Source organism: Gouania willdenowi, chromosome 13 (assembly GCF_900634775.1).
Source record: "Gouania willdenowi chromosome 13, fGouWil2.1, whole genome shotgun sequence".
Lineage (NCBI taxonomy): Eukaryota > Metazoa > Chordata > Actinopteri > Blenniiformes > Gobiesocidae > Gouania > Gouania willdenowi.
The window spans coordinates 20,439,622-20,460,631 of NC_041056.1; the positions used below are offsets into that span (position 1 = coordinate 20,439,622).

The following is a 21,010-nucleotide window of genomic DNA, read 5'->3' on the forward strand; positions in this document are numbered from 1 at the left end:
GACGTGTTTGTGATGTTGGAGAAAACAGAACAAATGGAAGTACAACCATGCAAACTTAGACTGAGGTCGTTGAACTTACAACATTGTTGCCGCAGCATAATTCTCTTCCGTGCCTTTAGGATGTATTTCAACAAGCTGTATAAATTAAACAGCATGAACTCTTCTCTTTCATACCTGCAGGGAGGCTCATTCAGCAGGACTGTATCCTTAATATTCTCCACCTTAAGTGTGTAATAAATTGTTCAATCCCTGAACTAAAGTTGAGGATTTTCCAGCTGTAATTCGTTTAAGTTAAAAAGTAAAAATACAAAAAGTGTGCCTTTGACATAAATTGTGAAAAACCAAACTTTTGATATGTTTAGCTTTTACCTTCCCAGCATAGAGAAATTATGTTAAAATTCAACTAATTCTTTCCATCTAAGGTGATTTGTAAAAACAATTCTGACAGAATTGCTTTCCTCTGTTAGGGTTCTTTGATTTCTCTCTGGGGATTTCCATCCCGTCTGTGGTGCCAAGCTGGATTTCCTTCAAGGGAATAAACATCTGAAAAGAAAGAGAAAGAGCAACTACAGTGTCCGGGAGACACAGACTCTCATCCAGGAGATCCACAAAAGAAAAGACGTGTTGTTCTCCAGACAGCAGGTGTGGACAGCAGTGATGTGGTCAAACATCATCATTTTGTATCAGAGTTTTATGGTCATTGTCATAAAATGCACAGAGTTGGGCACACATTTGAAAGCTTATAGCATTAAAAAAAAAAATTGCATTTAATCAGAAATAATTTTAATTACGGTAGAAAGAACAGAAGTGTATTGGTTGCAATCATATTGAAAATGTCTTTATTATTATACTGTGTTTCTAAATAATATGTTGGAACTTGGATAATACATTTAGATAATAGATTTGTTTCAATTATTAATTAGTGATTCATTATTGTTTTGGGCTGCAAAGTTAATAGTCCTTAGCCCTTGTGCCTCACAATGGGAAAGTGATGGGTTTAACTCCCAAAGTGCAGACCTTGCACCATTCTTCATCGAGTTAGTTAGTTATCCCCATGTTTGTATGGTGTTTCTCCTGGTGGTCCAAACCTACAAACTATACAATAATACGTAAAATAAAAAGAGTCTCTAAATGGGTGTGTGTACATGGCTCTGTGTGTTCAGTGTGTACGCCATTGTGAACCTGATGTGAGCTGAGATAAGCACCAGGGCCCAGTTTTTGTAATCCGATTACGTAATCCAATTTTTTTTTTTTTTTTTTTTGTTGAAAAAAACCCATTTTTAAGATTTGATCCATTCCTTTATCCAGTATTGGAGCTTTTTCCTTTTGAAAAACTGGACCCAGGACAAGTGATTGAGTTATTGTTTATAGAACCTCTTCTAAAGTGACAAACAGTGAGGGGTAAAATGATATTAATGGCAAGTGTTTGCGATTGTTGATGAGTCTGTGGGCCTTGCAGGATGTAATCATATCTGCATCCTAGTGTATGTAAAATAACTGTAATTCTCCTATTTTTTCCCCCAGGTGCCTGCAGCACAGTTACTGTTTTTCTGCTGCAAAACATTCTTATTAAACCAAAGCCGTATGTATTTGTGCTATTTATCTCACATTCCTCTTTCTCTGCATATAAACAGAACACGGCCATTAATGAGCTGAAAAGGCAGGCATGGGAAGAAGTTGCCCAGGGCGTGAACACAATGGGTGAGGGCGAGCTGCGTACCGCCACAGAGGTGAGGTGATTATTCTCTTTAGGGACTCATGCTGTCTTAAACCAATGTTGATCACTTCATCAAACACAAACTGCACACACAGGTGAAGCGACGTTACCTGGACTGGCGTGCGTTGACAAAGAAGAAGCAGCTGCAGGAGGAGCTTTCCCTCTCCTCCTCCTCCTCATCCTCTGTGCTGATGAAGACTGAATATGATCAAACGTCACCTGAGCACGAGGCAGCTTCTGTGGGATCTGAATGTGATCCACTGCTTGACCTGTCTGCGTTCCCCAAGGATTGCCGTTGTGATTGGCCAGAATTGGCGTCCCTCGGCGAGCCGGGCGGGGAGGCCATGATGGCTTTGGTAGATGTGAAAACTGAAGAGGAAGTCAACGAATACAGAGTACGGTTTACAAACTCAACACTCAAACATACGAGATTTACAGTTAATTAAGTATAGCTCTGTATGTTAATAAAGGTACATTTATTTTCTCGCACTCTTTTGTGCTCTCTGTTACCAAACTCATACAACCCACATTCATACTCAAAGCAAAGAGGAAACCTGTGCTGACATACAAGTATTACGAATGCATTAATTATCTTAATTAAAGCCATCATTAGCAGTCTTATATCACAGCGATAGTGAAACATTTACAAGTGTAGCTAAAGTGTGTCATGTTAACGTACTCTGATGATTGAGCTCTTCTTCACAAGGTACTCAGCAAATTAAATTAAGGATCTCTTAATTATTCTGAAAATTAGATGGAAACTGTTTTCAAATTAGATCCCCCTGCATCTGCTTCACTTGTGATGATTTTCATTGTCTGTTTTGGTATTTGCAAAACGTGGCTATTGATTGGAGGATTATTTTAGATTGTTCAGTTGTTTCTGAAAAACATTCTACATTAAATTTGTGTTGTATTCAATCATTTCGCAAAGAGTTTCCAAATCCAAGTTGAAGGCTAAAGATTAGAGTTAAAAAAGAAAGAAAGAAAACATGCACATTTCACTGGAGCTCACTTTTAGGATCTCCTACGTCTAGGCCCCATTTGTCAAACTCAAGGCCAGGGGACTAAATTTTGTCCTTTAGAGCATCCAATTCGGCCCTCAGGAGACTGTAAATGTGACAGAGAATAAATTAATTATTGTGTAAATTACCAAGTAATCCAGTTGCAGATATCTCAAATTCACCAATTTAGTGAAACTAAAATTAAAATATATTTTAATTGCAAATTGTGGAAAGAGCTCTCAATCTGTGGCACATATTTGGCCCACGTTGTGGCGGAATACACGATGGAATCTCGGAACAAGTGGGGGGTCGTGTGTCTGTCCATCCTTTCCGTTGAGGACATGGAGGACATTTACATGATTGGAATTAGGATAGTAGGCATGCTGCTCATTGGAGCTGGCAGTTTTCTGACCTATAGCAATGTCCAGATTACGTTGGCAGCTGTTTTGGTAAGGCTGCCAGTCATTTCTGATGGATGGAGCAGGGCTCTTAACTCTCAGACTCATGCAATGAACAAACTCAAAAGAAAGCAGGAAGCTACTTTGGAACGTCTACGCAGAATCGGAGAAGATAAATGCTTGGCTTTTGAGCTAGGGCCACCTTATTGGATTGCTTAGCCCGACCGAAAACAAATCGCTTATCATCATTGGCTCCCCTCAGCAGCCAGACGTTCAAGGCTGGTTCATCTATTCACCAGGATGTTTGTGCATACATGACGCTTCGTCTCCCTCCTCCTCTTGCGCCACCTGGAACTTTGTTTCTGAATCAGATCTGCCCAAGGTTGGCTCATGTCGTCTGCGACGGGCTTCACTGAGCAAAATGAAGTGAACGGATCATGTTTGAACGCCTTCTTTGGCCCTTCGTCTCCCCTCCCTCCCCCGTAGCGACTGCAGCAGGGGCGAGTGAGGCACCTACAAGGGCTGCATGCACGCAACCCCTAGCGGCAATCCTTTTCTCCACCCCATCCTCGCCCCCTGCCCACGTGCTATGTTCTCTAGTTTGTTGTGACTGTGTTTTGATTTGTTTTTGATGTACGCTGAGGAGGTTTTTCCTCCCCAAAGGGAACTCAGTCGAGGACCTGCCTTTTTTCTCCCTCTCCTCCTTTCCTCCTGTTTTCCCACTTTTCCTCTAAACATGATGGCGCCGCGAAGCGCTACCTTGGTGTGTTGGTGCATGTGTTCTTTGCTCCAACTTCCAAGTTAAATTCCTTGTGCTGTTTTTATACTGTTTTGATTCTGATTCTGATTCTGATTATTGTTGGTAATAAATCTTGCCACGATTCCCTTGCATACAGTAAACATCTCATGTATAAACTTAAATAGGAAGAGACCAAAACTACCACAATTGGAACTTAAGTTATTTTCCACAAAGGCATCTGTATAAATAAAAGGTTTGTCAAAATGTAGAAATCATTTTTAAAATAGGATAACAACAATTAATTTAATTCAAAATTCAAAAAAATGATCAGGCTCCAAGTATAATTCATGAACTCTAAAACTGAGAAAATAACTTGGTGTGGTGCATTAAGCTTAATTTGTATTTGTATTTGATTGTTGTCTGCTCATTTAATTCTTTGTAGTTTCACAATGTCCGTTGATCATTTTAAAACATGAAAATAACTGGACTGGGTGAAGAAATGTAACAAATTACAGTAACGCGAGTACTTCCGTTACTTTCACCTCTGCATTTAATATACGTACAGTATTTCACCAATTAAAATCCCTTCGATAAATAGAAACTTCCTTTAAAAAGGTGACGCTTTAGTCTGAGAGCAACACATGAGAAATAAAAAGATATTCCTTTTTTGTTGATCCCACTGTTTTTGTCTTGCAGCTGGATGCTGATGTGATGGATGAAGGTGATATTCCATCCCTTCTCAGTGACATTGAATCCCGCAGAGAAGGGCAGGTTAGTGAGATCTTCTCCAACAGTGATCTGGTCATGCTCAGCTCCTCTAAGGATGCAACCTCCACCACCAGCAGAGTCCCACCACAGGCTGGACACGCGCTGGGAGTGTCCACTCATGGACTTCAGGAACTTGATATTTACAAAAATGCAGGTTCCACGTTTTTGATCGCTATTGAAAAGCAGCGGATGGAGCTGGAGAGGCAGCGGCTGGCCGTGGAGACCGAACGCTTGGCCGTGGAGAAGGAGCGACTTTTGGTGGAGAAGGAACGACTTCGTCAGATGGAGGTGGAGAGGGAACGACTCCAGCTAGAGAAAGAGAGAATACTGGTGGAGAAAGAGAGGCTGAGGCTTCTGCTGGCCAGCCAGTCAGAGAAGGTGGACTCTTCTTTTAACCTGCCACCCCAACAAGGTCCCCCATCTTCCTCCACTTCTTCTTTAAACTCCTCTCATGATGGACCAGGAGAGAGAGAAAAGGGAGATCAAGGCTGGGTGTCGGTGGTGGATCTGGAGACTGAAAAGATAAACCTGGAGAAGGAGAGAGTGAGGTTGGAGAAGGAGAGGCTTCAGTTCTTCAAATTTGAGGCTGGCAGACTTCAGATAGAGAGAGAGCGTCTGCAGGTGGAGAAAGAGAGAATGCAGCTGCACAAGGAACACCACTGACACCAGTGATGAAGAGGAGGGTTTAAAGTGCTGAAGATAGGATTCTTCACGGCAGCTTACAGCTGTATCCCCAAAACAGACATTCCTAAAATAACAAGCAAGGACCAAATGGAAAGCAGATAAATGCAGCCAACACAGTGCAATTAGATTCAAATTAATTTGTCTTGAATATATGAAATATTTAAGAATGAGAATTCACAACCTATTTGATATTATAGATTTACTGTATTGAGAAATGCTTTTGATAAAAATAGTTAAAATTATTCTTAATTTGTTCCTCAGGAAATTCACTTTTGATTTCTTGACATGTTTCGACTGACAATTGCCAGTCTTCGTCAGAGGCATCTGCTGATCGCTTTGATGTTTCCTTTGAAGTTTCCTTGACTTTCGTGTAATAATTCCAGCTGATCTAAATGGTAATGTATGATGCTGGAATTGAAATTATTCTTAGCGTTACAAAGTAGGGATGTAACGATTAATCGTAAGGCAGTTAAAAATCGATTCATAGGTATCACGGTTGATATCGATTTTCTGACAATTGAATCGCAGTACTTTTTTTAATCAGCAGAGGGCGCTATCCGGAAGTGTTGGCGGCGGGTGGAGTCTGCTAATACTTTCTTTCTGGCTGCCTTCTACTCTTAAATATGTTAATAAATGATTCATTACCCCTTTAGCACCGAAAGAATATCTGTAATATTACTTGAATATCTGTAAAAGTCAGATTTTTCTATTATCTCTGTCTGCTAGCATAGCTTCTCTTCTTCACTGCTAGAATATCTGCATGCCAACCGACCACTGTGTTACCAGCGCCCTCTGCTGGTCCAAACAAATATGACGTAAATCAGTGTAATGACGGTTTTTTTTTTTTTTTTTAAGTCCAATTGTTAAGGCACAAAATACATTTTCAGTTGCACTTTTAAAAGAAAAAGAACCATTATGCAGTTTTGCATTGTTTATTATAGAACCAGAATTTAAATTAATAGGCTTCATTTTCATTTGTATTATTCCTTTATTTATTTAATTCAAGATTTATTTTTAGTTAAATTGCATTGTTTTGAATAGTTTATCAAGGAATTCTTTTGACAATGAAAAATAAAAGGAAAATAATACAGTATTTTCTAAAAATTTGTCTACAGTCCCATTTTGTAAATGAAAAAATCGGGAGAGAATCGTATCGTGAACCCAGTATCGTGAATCGAATCGTATCGGGAGTTGAGTGAATCGTTACATCCCTATTACAAAGTGTAGCATAATATGTGTAGGTAAAAAGTTATTAAATTAATATATTATTATTTATATACAGACTATGATGTTTTATAAAGTGTAAGAGATGTAAGATTGTAATTCAATGGTATGGTTATGGTAAATTAATATTTATATCTTTTTAGTAATAATAATACTATCAATACTACGACTACTAATTATCATAACTGGTACAGTGCCCGTCAGGGGTATGTATTCATATTGACATTAACAGGAGCTCCAAAGTGTGGATGGGAAAATGAATAGGGTATATATATATATATATATATATTTTTTCTTTTAATGTAATCAGCTGTTCCTTGACCCATTATCAACTTTTCCTTAAAATTTCATCAAAATCCGTTCATAACTTTTCAAGTTATCGTGTACAGACAAACCGCATTGCACTGCACTAGCTTAGCATTAGCATTAGCATAGAATAGAACACTGATGATGAAGTCACTGTTGATGACATCATCAGTTTGAACATTCTTGAAACACCAATTACATCACTGTTGATGACATCATCAGTGTTCTAAAACAATGTTTGACAGGAGTTCCACAGTGTGGATTGGTCATTTCAAATTGTTTTTAAATTGGTTTTGGAATGACCAAATTACTCCAAAATTACGGATGCACACACTCGGGATATTTGGAAGCCGTTGACAAAGTTTCAGGTCGATCAGACTCTGCGTCGGGGAGATATTCGCTCCACAGTCACACACACACAGACTTTTCTTGCATTATTGATAGATGATAAGAAGATATTCACTCATCGTTCAAACTGCTTTTGAGATAATTTTCACTATATGTTGACATATTCTTGAAATGAAGGCTTTAGTAAAAGATCTACAACTGTATTTTTTTTCTGAAAGTCAAAATCTAAATTTTATATAAATTGTATATTTGACTAATTGCCTTAATTGCAATGAAATGTAATTACATGTTCAACAGACTTTGGGATTGGGATAGAATTGGAATACCACATAAACAGCAATAACCTTTATTCTCTTCATTATACTGTTTGTGTTACATTAGATTTCTTTTTAAAAAGACACACCTTTGCCTTTTCATTAAATTCACTATTAAATTGAAGTTTTAGATTTTTTATTTCAAATGTAAAGCACTGAACAGCAACTTCCACCTATATATTAAATGTTATAGTTGTTTTCTCCCCGGTCTGCCTCGGTGGTGTTTGTTGAACTAGTTTACTCTTGTTTTGTTTTTTACGTGCTCTGTAAATGAGTTGAATTATGTTTAATGTCGGCGTTGTTGCGCTGAAGATGTAAAGATGTCGTAAAGAGTTTGATCATCAGAGCGGAATGGCTGATGTACGTGTCAGGATGCTGTTATTGCACAGTTATGGATGTTCTTCATTTGCTCTTCTGCTGTTCGATTTGAATACATGTCACACAATAAACATTGTTAAATAATCTTTGTGTTTTTCTTGGTTAGAATCTCACATTTATTAAATTCATCAGTGAAATGTATCTCAATAGATGTCTGCGTTTCCTTTCTTTGATGAACAACACGTGTGCTCATTTTAAGCTTTATTTGTCAAAATCCAATAAATAAATAAGAAATGACAAATAATTAGCCAAATTACAATTTTATTCATGTCATTTCTTGTGTGTGTTTTAAAGCAGGGTTTTCCACATGCATGATCAGTTATAGGAGGAGAAGAGTGTGAAAAATCACAGAAAAGATAACAAGATGGTGTCACCCGCACCAATCTTTGAAGATTAGCATTTTGAGGGTTTTGTGCGTTTCCCCTCTTTGTATTTCTTAAAATTTTCCTTTCGTTTCAAAGTGGCACTGGAATTATAATTCTGTTTCTTTTATTATCCTTTGGGATGTTATCTTTAGACATATTTAGAAATAAGAACCAACCTCTTCATTTTGCCTGCATATCACACAATAAAGAACAGGTTTTTTTTTTCCCATGGTGGGGTTTCATTCTTCTCCGCCTGTTATAAGGAAGCAGGAAATAAAAAGCTCCTGTTAGCTCTCCAGAGACTTTAAATCTTTCGATAAATCCACTCAGATGACACTAAAGGGTCCCTCAGCTGTGGAGTCAAAAAGTCAGTCCATCAGCCGAGGTCTGGAACGTGTGTGTCTAAAGAGTGTCAAATACAGTTTTAATGCAGCCTGTTCCCTCAAGTTACAGCATGGTATGAGCAGGGGTGAAAGTAATGAATTACAAGTACTCACATTACTGTAACTCAGTTGTTTTTATGGGTACTTGTACTTTTTTGAGTATATTTCTAAATCAGAAATTTTACTTAAAATGATCAACGGATAAGATGAAAATACAAAAAATGGAATGACAAGACAATAATCTAATGCATCACATCATAGCTGACCAATCGGATTAAAGGTAATGCACGACGCGTGAGTGCCGGTGTCATGTACTGAGTTTGCATCATACTGAGATTGTATATGTGGTAAACATATACACTCAGTACGTGACTGGTATTTTCTCAGTTTTAGAGTTTATAAATGTATCTATACTTAGAGCGTGAGAATCTTTTTATTTTAAATTAAATTCATTGGTGTTATTTTATCAATACATTTTGACAAACCTTTTATTTTATACAGATGCCTTTGTGGAAAATAAATTGTGCAAGATTTATTCTCTTCTTTTTTACGTTTATACATAAGATGTTTACTGTGTGCAAGGGAACCGTGGCAAGATTTATCACCAAAAATAAACGTGGGGGTGAAAGTAACTAGTAACTTTTACTCTGAGTACTATTTAATTGAGCTACTTTTTACTTGTACTTGAGTATTTTATGTATGACCTACTTGTATTTGTACTTAAGTACAATTTCAGTCAATTAACAATACTTCTACATAAGTAGGATACATCAGTACTCTTTACACCTCTGGGTTTGAGTATTAGTGATGAATTTTGATTTTTAATCTCCGTTGTAATTCAATGAAGTACATTTGATAGAGAAAAACACAAAATTTGAAGGTATAATTGCTTGGGATTGAACAATATTAGTGTGGTTTGTGACAATAATAAAAATTACTTTCAATTAAGATACGTTTTCACATCTGTACGAAAGATTTAGACAGAAATCTGACACCAGTGACAAAAAAGTGAGAAGTAACTCTCCCTGTTTTTTCATTTAACACCTTTGAAGTAGAGTGAGACTAAAAACTTAAAAGTCAAGAAGCGTCACACTAAAAGTGAAACATGTGCACAGGCGAGCTGTTAGAGTTGTGTGAGGCAGAAACAATGTGCAAAAACAACACCCTCAGGTGTGCTGGCAGACTACTTCCACAGGTGGCAACGACCGAAGCTTTAAGATGCCCACAGGTCAGAAAGCTCCCTGTTGGCACTGCCATAATAATGCCTTTTTGTTCTGAGGGCGAAGGGTCTAATGCCCTGTAAGCACGCCTGACATCTGCTGCAGCCTCGTGCTATGGGAGCTAAAAGACAGAAATGGACTCACAGCTCGAAGTTATTCAGGCCCAGGTGGATTCATTATTGTACTTTATGTATTAAATCACCCACTTTGTTCATATTCCCTGCTTTACACGTCAGCATGTCCTATTTTAGTGTTTCTTTCTGTTAGTGTGTTGTTCTTCATAAAAAAATTTTAAAAATTTGCCTCATCATGTGAAGAAACTGCTGTTAAATCTCTTTTCTTTGTGTGGGATAGGCAGATTTTTCTACATTTGTAAAGAAGTTATACAAAACTAGGCCACCAAGGCTCGTATTGAAACGCAAGAATGGATGTACAGCCTGAATCTGCTTGAACAACGTTGGCTGGATTTAAAAGCTTAAAAGGTCCACTTAGGATAGCTGTGGCTTTAAATTAGACTACCAATATTTTTCACACACGAAAAAGAAAAATCAAAGCCAGAAATGCATTTTGATCTTTTTTCTATCTGATTGGTTTTTTAAGGTTTTTGTGGATTTCATGAAGATTATACGGCCTCCCGTCGCGTTCGATCATACTGAATCGTGCTGTTTTTCGTGTATTCAGGAGTAACCACATTTCTATGTAGATCACAGCAGCAGCAGCAGCAGCTGGAGCAGCTGCAGCAATAACAACAAAGCAGGGAAAAAAAAAGAGCTCCTGTGTGTGCTGAAAGTGCTGAAATATAAATCCTAGCATGAGAGATGCCTCCAAGAAAAAAGAGAGCAGAGGAGATATACGTAACTGTGATGGGAGAGTAGCTTTGAAAGAAAAACTGAAGTAAGAGGTGGTTTAGAAAGGATGTTCAATGACAGGAGGAAGGAGGGATGAGCTTGAATTATAATACAGGAGAAAGAAAAGGAAGAAGGAATGTGCAGATGAGGAAAACGAGATAAGATGAAAATAAGTTAAAATGTGTAAAAATGCAGTTTAATTTAAAAAACAGGATATTGCTGCAGATGCTTTGCTTTTATGTGTGACTCTGCATGTATGCATTTGCACATTAAAGTGTAAGGTTAAAAAAAAAAGGGTGTCAAAACCTTCTCACGGCAGATATTTTGCTTCATTTAGGGGTTAATGGAAAATACTTGTCTGTAATAACCTAGCAGTGTGTGAGTGAGATAAAATATAATGGGAAATGCTTGTCAGCAATGACTCCATATTAGGACTGTTAGATCCCTAAGGAGTGAAGAAAGCCCAAATGATCAAATCTCTGCAGGCGGTTTCTTAACCCCACTTAGGCAGGTCGTTTCAGACTTCACGACCAAACTCAACTGAGACAGAACAGATCAAAAACTCTGCTCTCGGTCCTGAAATCATCTATTTTAAATCCTGTCATTTCATGAATTCTGCTTCCAGTTAAACAACAACAGCAATATTGATTTATATTGGGTACACTTTATGAATGCAGGAGTTCTTTTGAAAAATAATGATCTTGCTCTCCTGTGCACTCTCAAAAAAATGCTTTTTTAATTTTTTTTTTTTTACTGGTAATAAAGATTTAAAACATCAAAATATTTGATGTGTAATTACTTATAATAAATAGATAATTTAGGGGAAATCAATAATAAAGTTGGAATGTCGACATTAAAGTCGAAATTTAAAAAATAAACTCAAAATACAATATTGCTATTAAAGTTTATGGTCTATGGAAGCTGACGAGGGCCAATTCACCATATGACAACAAACAGCAGATCGTGACCGGCTACAAAATTCCGTGTATCGATGAATGCGTACGGTTAAACTATACTTCAAAGTTGGGTTTAATAACGAAAAGATTTTTTTTTAGCTCATGAACAGCATTGTAATCACTTTAAGGACTTTCTTCTGAACATATCCTGTTCAGAAGAAAAAAATCAGTGCATGGCTAGTGAGGAGCTACGGAAACAAATTAGGGCCAGTTTTGATGGAGAGTGTTGTAGAGTAGATGGTGAATTGGCCCTGGTTCACTTCTGTAGATTTGACTTTTATCACATTGTTGTATTCTGATTTTATTTTCGTCTTTTCAACTTTAATCTCAACATTATATTTCAACTTTATTCTCGAAATTTCAACTGGCCCTGAACAACTTCCGTAAGTGGACATTTTTGGCCCTCAGCTTCACATCAAGTTATGACACAGAACATTTCTATCAATATGAAGACTTTACATGTGTTTTAACTTTTCTTTTTTTTTCTTTTTTTTTATAGCACAGATGAGCTAATTGCTGCACCATTTGTTTCCTTACGACGGTTCTTGAATCGCTCTGAAAAATCTCAAATATCTTCTTTTTACGCTGACAACAACACTGCTACTCTGGCTGAAAAGGTCAGTGCTAAAGTAAATGAATAAATAATCAGAGACAGAGATTTCAGTTTCAGCATTGATGTTTTACTAGAAAAATTAAACCAAATGGAAAAAACAAAAGTAAAGAAATTAAACGTGAGATTGAAATCGACAAGCCAGCAGTCAGCTTTCTTTCTTTCTTTTTTTTTAGTTGTTGTTGCTGTCAGTGAAATTCAATGGGCTGTAGGAGCATCACACATCATTATTACCATATGTACTAAGTGTCTGATGTGTCGGGTTGATTGATGACTTGCTTTGCAACATTATCAACAGAAGTACCCAGCGCTTCCACAGTTCCTGTTTTTTTTTTACTGATTCTACAAATTATTGCAATAGTTTTTTCATTTGATCTGAATAGGATCCAATTAATGAAGTAGTGAGACACATCCGGGCAAGATAATATACGTTAAAGTTGCTGGTAATACAGTAGTATGTAATGTTGGAAACAAAGACTAAAACTGTCAGATGGAGTCTTGTATCGTCCTGTTATTTTGCAGTGCATTTGGGCAGAAAATTCAGTAATATGGCATTTGTGTCTATGTACAGAGAATCCTGTTGTACAATACGTGAACCTGACAGAGCTGAGATTGAAATAAGATGGAACAACGAAGATCTGATGAGTGGGTGGGCAGATATGGCATTTGTACCAGTAAACAAAAAAAGAAAAAGTTCACATATTGTGGAAGAGAAAGGACAAGAGAGGTGAACAGACAAAAGCCCAATGCAAGTTTCACCACCATAGTACGATTGTGTTACAGTATAAGAGCCTTCAGTCTTGTAAATCCATAAAAATATACATTTTTTTCTTTTCTTAGGATTTTGGAAATGTTATTACAATTGATACGTGTCTGACTCAAGGGCAAAACCATAAGTAAATCCAAGGGTGACTGTATTCCAGACCCTGTTGGATTTCAGTTTGTGGCTGACTCACATGTGGTGAGAAGATTTTACACATAACTGAAAGTGCTACACTATTGAAACATCAGACAGCAGCCTCAGCGACCCATTTTCTCTATAGATGGATGTAAAAGTTGTCTCCTCACAGCAGTATTGGCTTCATCTTTTTGGAGGCCTCAGCAGAAATCCAAGGGTTAAAAACAAACAACAATTTTGAAACATTGAATAGCAGTGAACTACTAATACTGGTGCTGACCCTGTGTGTGTGTGTTTCTCTAGGATTATGTGTGTTCGTGTCAGTGCCAGATGGACATTCAGTGTAGGGTTGGACACACAGAGATTGTGGCAATTTAATCATCTCAAGTTATTTAAAAAACAAAAACAAAAACAAAATCCAGCCATTTAACAGAATGTATGCCATGGCCTGACAATCAGTGATCAATGTTCTCTATAGCTCTCTATGGATGTATAGATATATATTCATTTGTATTATATATAATATGTAGATTTATTAAAAAAAAGATTTTTATTATAATTACAAGTAGTGGCATTTTCTTTTTATATTCATTATTGCAATGAATTGTTATCTAGGATGATTAAAAAAGACAGGTGAGATTTGTTTTGCTACGCGGTTATTTACAACAGTTTTAAAAAGCAGGCTTTCTGATATGGTTCCCCCCACCCCCACCCAACCACCCCCCCAGCCAACTGGAAAAGACTGAGGATCTCAAATGACCACCAAACTGCCCATTAGTTGATACCTTTAGAGAAACTGGGAAATGTACCAGCAGGCCTTTATGGTTCAGGATAATGAGGAGAAAGCAGCACGGAGCCAGTGCTTCTCAAACATTTCACGGTCAGTGAGACTGTTTGCTACTCAAATCGCCTCATTGTAAAACCCAGAATGAGAGATTTTCATTGTTTGCTTTTTCTAATATGTTTTAAATTTTGTCATTATTAAATGTTGAATCTGTTTCACGTCACGGTAATCTTGAGAAGCACTTTATTGGGAAGCCATTTGAGATCAGTCGCTGTGGTTCTTCTTTGTTTCTTTTCCTCGCTGAATAAAGAGTTTGATACTCATCATTGCCACTGAGCAGAAAAGCATTTTGCTCTTTCAATTTTTATTCTACTGCTATGAGGATGCTGTTAATGAAAGACCAATTTTTTTCTTGTTGTTTTTTTTTTTTTTTTTGAATTTAAAAAAAAAAAAACCAAACCCCTGTGTTTTCTATGGCCGACATCAGCCACGTGTGTTTGGAGGTTACGTTTGTTCTGTACTGGCTGATTTCGCTCGCTCGTTTGGTGCGAGAAATCATTCTAGATGCGTAGGTAAAAAAAAAAAAAAGAAAAAAAAAGAAAAAAAAAGAAAAAAAAAAGCCGTTTCATTCACTTTGAACAGTCCACAGCAAAAATAAGAGGCTTGCACAGTCTGAACGTTCAAGCTTACAGTTTTCTGGTCTTCTAAGGGTTTTATAATACCTGGCACTCAGTCTTTGCAGGCAAGTCAGGATAATGACCATGAGCGTGATGATGATAATGATGAAAACTGTGTTTGTAGCTTTAGTAAGGCGCTGTCAGAGGCCATCATTGTCCAATGAAGGAAGAGCAGAAAGAACTAGAGTTTGGCTCTTCTCTTCACTATCATTATCATCATCATCATTGATTGGTTTAGTTCACAGCTCGTTGTTCATCTCGTGTGACTCTGTGCTGGCTTCCAATCTCGGTTGGATGATATCACACGTTTATCTCCACCAAACATACAAAAAAAAATTATAAAATAAAAGTTGCAGGCAATTGTGATGTTGTAGGTTTCCTCAGGATTGCTTCTCCACAGCAGTGTTTCATTTGTCTCTTCAGATGTAAGTCAGTGGCTGCTGGAGAGTGACACCGTGAAGCAAATTAGAGCTATGTGTATTAAAAAGTGTGTGTTTTGGGAACATTTGTATAGTACAGTGTGTTGTGTGTTAATGGGCATGGCATTTTTGTTATCCTAAGTTTTTGTGTCCGTTCCCGTCCTGCGTGTTGCTATGTTGTTAAGGCACAATGGGCATTTTTGGTATTCAGGGCAGTCCAGAGGAGACCACTGCAAGGCCGGGGTGTCGGAAGGAGGCGTGGCCGGCGTGCACGGCTTTGGGACAGTCTGGCGTCAGGACGCGGCCATTCTCCCCCACACTTCCTGTGATGGACAGACGGGCCTTGTTTCGCATGGCTTCAGAAAATGACAACTAGAGATGAACGGGAGGAGACAGCAGAGGTGAGATTTCTGAGCAGAAGACACTCCTATAGAAATCCAATATAATTCCAAACAACACAGGCTCATGCAAACACACCAACACTGACACATGCACATGGCTGCACACAAAAGCTACTGCAGATGCAAGCAAACATGTGGAAGCATGCAATCAAAAAAAAGCAAATTGTTATTCTCTTCTTCTTAGTATCGTACTATAACTGTAACTACTCTATAGCTTATGCGCCGACTTATGCTCTCTGAGAGAGAGATTTGAAGGTAATTAGGTTTTTGTTATTACTTTTTTCCACGTTATTTTAAATAATCATTTCAATAAAACTTGGCATTCTTTTCACAGAAATGTATTTTTTTCTTACTGAGAGGATTTTAGATTATTATTATTATTATTATAATTAATTTTTTTTTAAGTATCCTACTGGTACAAAGCCAGGCATATTAAAAACATAACCATCTCTGTGTTTTCTTTAGCAACTCCCCCCCCAAAAAGGATCCGAGTTAGGCTTATTAAAATGTGTCAATGTACTGACATCCTGTTTAAATTCAGCTTGTTTTTGCCACCCGAGTAGTGGAGAAAAAGCTACAGCAACCCCAAATAGAACCATTTCCCCTCATTTTTGCACAATTGTCTGACATCTGTTGTCTGTCATTTACAATGTCAGTACATATTTACCCTAAATATCTATTATTTTAAGCAAAAACACAGCAGAAAACAATTAAAAAGCATAGACAGGGTTTGGATTGAAGAAGGTTTGGGTTGTAGACATCTGCATTTCAAAAGTGATCATGCATTCCTGACTTTCATTAATATTACAGTTTCAGGTGTGAATTTGACAAAACAGATTTTGGGAAAGTGAGGATTTTGTAAAGACAGGAGAACACAAAGAAGTGAATCATACTATCATACTGTCAGATTTATAGAGAGGGAATGACTGACTATACTGCTCAGAGTTAAGGGCCGTTTCACCAAGAGAGGCTACTTTGTAAAATGTATTTGGGAACCTTTTTTTCTGCAGTGAGTGAAGCCTGTCTGTGATAGTGCTTTTTGACTGACAGGCATTCAAAATGCTAAAACTGTGAGGCTTTCTGAAGTTTCTGTTGCATCACTTCATGACAAATGTTTAAGTTCCAAAACTAAACTTTGAAAGTAAAGACTTTCATAATTTACGTATGAGAAGAAAGCTTGTTCCATTTCCTGCATCAATGCACAGGAGATGGCAAAAGAGGAACTCGATTTTCACGACTCGGTGGGAAAACTTTCCTTTATGTTAATCTTTAATTGTATGTGAACAAATCCAAAATCAAAAGGGATAATTATTTATTTTTTAGTGAAATTAGATTTATTTTATTTTCTATTTTTTCCTTCTTTTTTTCAATTAGAAAGTCATTAGTTGGTGGAGGAATAACAATAACCTGATTCATGGTTAACCTCAGTGCTGTTTCAAAGTATGGTTTAAAAACAATTACAAAAGCTATGCTGTCAGTGGCCGGCAATCCTTGTAATAGTCATAGAGAACGTCACAACCTACATCTTAAATCTGCTCCTGTTTCTGGTAACAATCAATGAAAACTGAATTTACATTGTTGTGCATTTGCGTTTAAAGCGAATTACGTAATTTTTGAAAAGCTGCAGAAGTAAATGATTTGATTTGAGAATTAGACTTATTTTAATTGTGATCATCAATAATGTTAATGAAGATAGATGCCAAAAGGCAGTTGACTGTTTTTACTATACATATTAACTTAAACACTTTATGCAGAAACTTGTGCAAAGGTGCAAGAACTCGATCTTGATCTAAACGTGACTGAATTGGCTCAGCGGGGATGTGACTTTAATGATGCACCAAACAAACAATGACAGTAATCACATGTTTTTAGTTATTCTGCAGCATAGCCAGAGGGTTCACTCAGAAGTCTAGTTTTAGAAAGTTGTTGTTAAAACGGATTGAAACATATCGCAATAAGGGTTTTCTTCATAGGATATCTTTCACACTCAATGATAACTGGTGTCTGCAGAGCAGCTAATTAATTTATGGCCAGAAGCAGATAGAGAGATTTTTAACTACACTGAGAAAAGTCTTGTGAACCCAAGTAACAGATTCCAAAAAAACTTCAGCAGCTTTCAACTCAGGCAAAAGTTCAAATATTTATCAGAGCACCTTCATTTTTTACTTCTTCTACACAAGTAGCTGAGTCTACCATTCAAGAAGAACCCAATTTATTTGTTCCATAAACTGTGGTGGTTTTCATTGATTGGGGTCGATCTATAGCACGTGTCAAACTCAAGGCCCGGGGGCCAAATCCGAACCTTTAGTGCATCAAATTCGGCTCGCAGGAGAAAGTTGAAAAGACTGAAAAAACATAAATTATTGTCCAAATTACCAAATGATTCATTTGTAGATATCGCAGCCCTTCCAAACACAAAAATAAATAAAATAATAAATAATAAATAAAACTCCACAATATTCGGAGTATTGCAACTTTCCCATGCGTTTACCACATGACTACATATCAAATAACTAAATTTAAATAACAATTGGTCACAAAATCAATGAAATTTAAAAGAGAAAATCCTGCAGGGACTGGTACTGTACCTGTCACTTATTGCCTATAGGGCCTTGTGTAATTTATGAATAAGTTATATGTTGTGTAAAGTGCAAACTTTGGGATATTAATGTTAAAATTGCTTGTTTTTCTGCCTAAAATTTGTGGCAATCTTAAGATCAAACTATTTTGTATTTGGCCCCTGAACTAAAATGAGTTTGACACCCCTGATCATACCAGGGGTTCTCAACTAGTCTCACACTGGGACCCACATTTTGCCACAGTCATTAAATCGCGACCCACATTTTTTTAATTATTTTTTTTTTTAGGATTCTACCAACCAAATTTAGTTTTTCAAAAATAGCTGTTAAAAACACACGTATATAATCTTTTAAAAACATAAATCTATATATTCTCCTATGCAATGTGCATTCCACAGCAAGCCTTTCAAAATAAAAGTTTATTTAAAAGACAAGTTCAACGTGAGAGACCTTAAGTATTTATGTTTGACCAGCTGTCCGTGACCCACCCAGTACAGGTCCACAACCCACCAGTTGAGAATCACTGATCTATACTATACTATACTATACTATACTATACTATACTATACTATACTATTCTGTATATTATATTATTTATATTATAATGTGTTAGTTACGCATTCCTGTGTCATGAACATCTCATTTAACTTGTTATAGCACACACCTAAATAGCAAAAGGTTATCAATCATCATCATCATCAACATCATCATCAACATCTGCAGCCAAAGACGATGGAACCAAACCCTCAGTCACACAAATCCATCTCAAACATTGGAATAATTGAAAACAAAAACAATCAAAAACGTTGCAAATGTAGGTGACTTGATGCATACATAAAAGAAATACCATATAGAAAAAAGAAAGATGAAAAAGAACGGATGAGCAGCCAAAATGAGCTTTCAAAGCACATGGTTGATTGGTTCCACAATGCTTGACCACATCTTCAGTACCACAACACAGGAGCATAAGGCTGCTGTGACAGCACCAGCATTACAAACTCTACAGCACCACCACCATAACCATCAACACCAACATTACCCCACCTATATGGTAGCCTCTAAATCCTACCCCTATATCTTGACCCCCTCGGAGCCGTACACGTTGTACCCCTCCCTATAAGTGGCTAGATTCTGAGTGCTGGGGGAGGGGCTGGGGCAGTGGGGGGGGCTAAGGTCCACCTTCATGCGCTTGGCTTCGGCCCGTGACTTGTAGCAGAACTCAACCAGGGCCACCAGCATGGCTAGGCCTAGTCCGCCCACCAAGATGTAGAAAACCCCAGCCACGTTGGACAGGCTCAGGGCCTGGGACGACTTGTCCTGAGGACAGAGGCAGTATGTGGAGAGGATGAGGGGAGGAGAGTGAACATGAAGAAAGGAGTGGAATAATGATGGAGAGTTGAAAATAAAAAGGATGCATGATTTAAAAAAAAAAAAAAAAAAAGGCCAGATAATATGATGGCAGGATAGACAGAGTGCAGGGGAATATTTGGAAAAAGCAGACAGAGAATATTGCAAAGACGTTAGGAACTAAGACACGAAGACGGCCAGAGAAAATCACATGTTATTTGATTTAGCATTGAACCTGTTCTGTTAGAATGAGCCATAACTTTACGAAAGTGAGCAAAAAAAGCTTAAAAAGAACAACTATCACCACTGAAGCCACAAGAAATACTACTAATACACACATACTAAACATCTCTAACAATACTACAGCAACACAAGCTATAATTCTGGAGAATACATTTTCAGTTCAACCACATTGCTTATGCAAAATATTGAAAAAAGCCACTATTTTTATTATCATTTGAAATTTTTTTTTTTTTTTTTTTTTTTTACAAACAAATGTAATACAAGAAGTAGGTATTTAAATGAATCAATAAAGAAGTAAAAGTTATCTATTTTTATTTATTTCTTACATTTTATATCTTTTGGAGCTTTGATTATGCAAACTGGATAGAATAATGCAATAATTGTTATGCTCACTTAAAAACATCTTTACATTTATTCTTATTGATTTTTTTTTACAGTCCACACCCCCTTTTTCTCCTCTTTTTTTTTTTTTTTTAAAAATAAAAACTGTATATCACTTAAGCACTTACTTTCTAAATGTTATGATTCAGAACAACATGTAAAACAAAGACATATTAAATTATTATTTTAGTGACTTTCAATGCAATGGTAACAGTAAATACACAAATCAAATATGTCAAATATGTTCACTACTTAAATTTATAAAAACAAAATCAAACTGAATCACAGTGTTCCCTTTATGGACAGAAATGCACATGATATTGGTACACTTTACTGTTAACAAGATAAACAATGTGTTTGATCATCTAAATAGAAATAAGTGTTAAAAATAAAATCCTTTAGTTGTAGCATTAGCAGTACATCATCTCAGTTACATTTTAACGTAATGAGGGAAATGCTACAGGTGAGACAGTGGTTGCAGTGATCTGAGGCGTATTCAGATGAGAGTTTGAGGCTAACGTTTGGGGGCCACAGCAGCGTGAGACTGACCTTACTTCCAGAGTCCTTGGGTCCACACTCTCCCTTGTCATACCACCATTTGTTTTTCAGTTTGTCTAAGACGCCTGCTTCGCTCAGTTTCAAAACTGCAAGGTTTACCGGGGTTCTTCGCGTGTAAAAATAACATAAATAACATCATAGATCATGTTATTTTATGTTATTAGAGTATTTCACATTTGCATTGCATTGCATTGCTCAGTTACATAAAAAAACACCTTTTTTTTTTTTAAACATCAAGTGACCTAGAATGGATCCCACTGAGTACATGTGTGTATGCTCGTTGAGGAGGGGCTGGGGGGGCGCGAGGAGCTAAGGCGAGCTACAGACATATGAGTGGGACCCACCTTTGTCACTTCAGGTAACACACCCATGCTGCCCCAGCACATCCCAGCATAAACCAGAGGAACATACGCTCAAGACAGAACTATTGGTTTCAGGCGTGCTCTGTTTAAAATGAGGCTGAG

At 37.2% G+C, this 21,010-nt stretch overlaps 2 protein-coding genes across 10 annotated transcripts in view; one reads left to right on the forward strand and one right to left on the reverse strand.

Annotated features, from left to right (window-relative positions):
- Positions 1-495: 495 nt before the first annotated feature.
- On the forward strand, positions 496-5,479 carry msantd4 (Myb/SANT-like DNA-binding domain containing 4 with coiled-coils; the record flags this gene model as incomplete). The annotated part of the gene is made up of 4 exons (XM_028465065.1): positions 496-642; positions 1,635-1,730; positions 1,813-2,112; positions 4,552-5,479. Coding segments are annotated over 4 exons (1,278 nt in total), but the record flags the coding sequence as incomplete, so codon positions are not given.
- Positions 5,480-14,319: 8,840 nt separating this feature from the next.
- The window catches only part of gria4a (glutamate receptor, ionotropic, AMPA 4a), a 116,682-nt gene continuing 109,991 nt past the window's right edge, over positions 14,320-21,010 (reverse strand). For 2 of the 9 annotated variants that reach the window (XM_028465541.1, XM_028465534.1), the window contains 2 exons: positions 19,197-19,334; positions 14,320-15,409 (listed from right to left, as the gene is read on the reverse strand). In XM_028465541.1, the coding sequence (XP_028321342.1) occupies positions 15,245-15,409; positions 19,197-19,334 (303 nt within the window). In that variant the 3' untranslated portion in view covers positions 14,320-15,244. Of the gene's footprint in view, positions 15,410-19,061; positions 19,335-20,116; positions 20,120-20,537; positions 20,653-21,010 lie in introns of all 9 variants that reach the window. The other 7 variants (XM_028465532.1, XM_028465536.1, XM_028465537.1 and 4 more) reach the window with 7 other exon arrangements.